The following is a 3,262-nucleotide window of genomic DNA, read 5'->3' as shown; positions in this document are numbered from 1 at the left end:
AGGTCATGATCTCACGGTTTGTGAGTTCGAGCCCCGCATTGGGCTCTGTGCTGACAGCTGAGCCCAGAGCCTGCTTTGGATTCTGTGTCTCCCTCTCTCTCTCTGCCCTTCCCCCACTCATGCTCTCTCTCTCAAAAATAAACGTACGTTTAAAAAAATTTTTTTATATATTAAAAGCCACAAAAGGGGCACCTGGGTAGCTCAGTCGGTTAAGCGTCAGACCTCAGCTCAGGCCATGACCTCGTGGCTCGTGAGTCTGAGCCCCACATTGGGCTCTCTGTCGTCAGACATTTTTTTAGTGTTTTTAAATAAACATCTCTCTCTGCCCCTACCCCTGCTCTCTCTCAAACATAAATAAACATTTAAAAAAAATCTTTTTTAAAAAGAGCATTTGGGGGGAACAACCGCCCACCACACCCCTTTAATGTCGTTTCGCCAGTAGAGCCACACGAGTGCGTCCCCTTTTCATAAAAGTGTCTCCGATCTGCCGTAGAGATTCCACTTTTAGTTCTGAGTCCCCGGGAAAAGAATTCAAACTCACCAAAGAGGGCCTGGATAACACTGCTATTTATTAACCACACTGAGCAGGAAGCTACATGTGGAACATTTGGGGAACAGTTTAATCAACAGCCATACGACACCGTGGAGCGTTGCACGGCCATTACGGCGGCCCCGCGAGCCATTCGTGTGTGTTTCTGAATAATAACGTACAGTGAACGGCGGAAATTCAGTAAAGCCTGGGCACTGGGACTTCCTTGGAACCAAATCGACGGTTGCATTCGGCTGCTGAGTTGTTTTTTACTCTGATGTATTTCAATATACTTTTGAATGTTTTTAAATAGACAAAGGGAGGGGGTGATCAATAGCAAAGCCAGGCAGTGGCCTCCCAGTGCGCAGACAGGGAAGACATTCCGGACAGGGAAACGGGTTCTATTTACATCATCCGGCCCTCGACTCCACTAAGTATTAGTTTTGTTTTCACTTCTAACATAATTTCTTCATGCCCCAAAGCTTCTGAAGGCCTGGTATCCTGACAAAGCAGCCTAAACTGCTCAGGGCCATGGGCAGATAAAGGCCGGGGAAGGATCCCAAGGTGGGGCTGCTGGGAGGAATGGAGCCTTGGGGGGGGGGGGGGGGGGGGGGAGGGGGACCCCTGGCCAGCCCACACCTGCTCTGCGCCAGGCCCCTCAGGGCGGACAGGTGGGAAGCACATGGCCCAATCCAGTGTCAGACAAGTTAGGGGGACCATCTAGCCCGGCCTGGGACAGGCAGGACGAGAAGACTACGAACAAAGGCACAGAGGCTGGAGAGAACTCGGCATGTTCCCAAACTGTGAGGCTCGGGGCGGAAACGGGGGGACAAACACAAGGTCAGAGCTGGCCCAGAAGCTCAAGCTCCAGGCTGTGGGCACGGGAAGCCTTTGCGGCTGCAGAGGGGCCACAGGGGAAGGCGCAGTGCACCAGAAGGTAGCGTCCAGCCGCAGAAACAGCAAGGACCAGAGGGAAAGGACTCCTGGGGAGGGGACGTCCTCCCATCCTCACGGGACGGACACGGGATGGGCTGGCAAATCCTTCTTCAGACAACCAAGGACACGGGCACTCTGGGCAAGAAGGGAGTTGCCTGGATGACAGAGGACCAGGGTGCTGACAGGCCCCTCAGCGGCCACTGCCCCCACCACCACCCCCGCCGCCGCCCCCTCCCTGGCCCCCGGCGTCCGGCGCTCCTGACATCATGAGGAACAGGACGACGGGAATGATGTACATCCACTGTGGGCCAGAAAGGATGACAGACAGACAGACAGAGACACAGAAACAAGAGAATTGAATATGAGCAGCGTTCCCCCAGGGCAGGGAAGGTGGGGGCGCCGGCGTGAGGGGAGGCCACGTGAGGGAAGGGGGCCCAGGTCCCCTACATCACTACAGGTTGGGGGAGGGCAGGTGGGGTGCAGGGAGGGTGGAGGCGGGAGGGGGCTCAGTCCTCACTCAGGCCTCCTGCGGCGGCGGCGTGGGCCCCGGGGCGGCAGGACGCAGGGCTGTGAGCAACACGGCCCCCCCGAGGATGAGGTGCCACTGGGGAGGGAGGGGGTACAGGTCAGGGCTAGGGGTGGCCATGGGGTCCTGTGGCCACTGGGGAGAGCAGAGCTGGGGCAGCGGGCCCTCGGCCTCTCTGTGTCTCAGTTTCCCCGCAGTTCAGCTGTCAGGCTGCCCTGAGGTCAGGAGCTGCTGGCAAACTAACGGAGGCCCCCCCACCGGCACCCCATTCAGGGCGGTAGGGCTTGGCATCCCCACCCACAGTGGCCTCCGCCGTCCCCCGCCCTGGCCTTGTGGGAGGAGCCTTCCGCCCTCGGTGCCCCCAGTTCCTCCCACCCGCCCCAGCCCGGCAGCACAAGCCGGGTCCCTCTCCAGCTCCAGACCAGCCTCCTGCACACCAACACCCATAGCCCCGCCTCCCTGAAGTGCCCCTTCGCAAAGCCGCTGGCGTCCCAGCACCCACCTTCTCTTTTCCAAATCTTCCCGTTCCACTGAAATCCCTGCCTCCCACCCTGTTAACACCGGCCCGGCTCAGGCCTCGTCCCAGGCTCCTCCCAGAACAGACCCCCGCCTGGCCACAGCCCCCTGCACTGCGCTTCCTGCAGACGGGCCTCTCTCTGCTCAAGACCGGCACCGCACCTGCCCCCAGCTTGAGGGGCCATCCCTGCTTCCCAGCACTGCCGGGCTCTGGGCCGGCCCATCTGCGGAGACCGATGTCCCGTGACCGCTGCCTCGAGCAGACACAGGCAGAGGCAGGGCGCACGGCTCCACGGTCCTCACCTGGTCCGTCCGGGCCTTGGGCTCAGCCCAGGTGCCAGGGGGACATGCCCAGAGGCGACAAGCAAGCCCCGCGCACAGGAGGCCTGGAGAATGAGGAACAGGCCAAGGGCCACAGGGGAGAGAAGGGCAGAGGGGGACTCAGGATGGGAGGGAGAGGGGCAGGCAGAGCTCCACTCACATATTTGGCGAAAAAGGACTTCTGTTCCTGGGGGTTCTTGGCCTTCTGGGCCTGTTCCATCTCCAGGCGCTCAATGAAGGCAGCTGTCTCAGGACTAGGGGCGGGTCAAGGAGGAGACAGGGTAAGGGCTGGGCTCAGCCAACAAGGACACCGGCAGCAAAGGCGGCAGGACGGAGACAATGCTGTCCATGCCGTGCCCTGCACCAGTACCCTGCGCCCCCACACCCTGGGGCACCCACACCCTGGGGCACCACATCCTGGAGCACCCACACCC

The 3,262-nt window shown here is 60.2% G+C and overlaps 1 protein-coding gene across 2 annotated transcripts in view; it reads right to left on the bottom strand.

Annotated features, from left to right (window-relative positions):
- Positions 1-549: 549 nt before the first annotated feature.
- EMC10 (ER membrane protein complex subunit 10) overlaps positions 550-3,262 on the bottom strand; it is a 6,857-nt gene continuing 4,144 nt past the window's right edge. Inside the window, exons 6-8 of one of the 2 annotated variants that reach the window (XM_040458144.1) lie at positions 2,989-3,082; positions 1,983-2,069; positions 1,675-1,766 (exon numbers count right to left, since the gene is read on the bottom strand). In XM_040458144.1, coding sequence (XP_040314078.1) covers positions 1,983-2,069; positions 2,989-3,082 — 181 coding nt within the window. In that variant the 3' untranslated portion in view covers positions 1,675-1,766. Of the gene's footprint in view, positions 1,767-1,982; positions 2,070-2,988; positions 3,083-3,262 lie in introns of both variants that reach the window. The other variant, XM_040458143.1, reaches the window with a different exon arrangement.

Source organism: Herpailurus yagouaroundi, unplaced genomic scaffold, assembly GCF_014898765.1.
Source record: "Herpailurus yagouaroundi ecotype Mexico unplaced genomic scaffold, PumYag 220, whole genome shotgun sequence".
Taxonomy (NCBI): Eukaryota; Metazoa; Chordata; class Mammalia; order Carnivora; family Felidae; genus Herpailurus; species Herpailurus yagouaroundi.
Note: the sequence above shows the minus strand (reverse complement) of the source record. Positions and strands in the feature narration are given on the sequence as shown.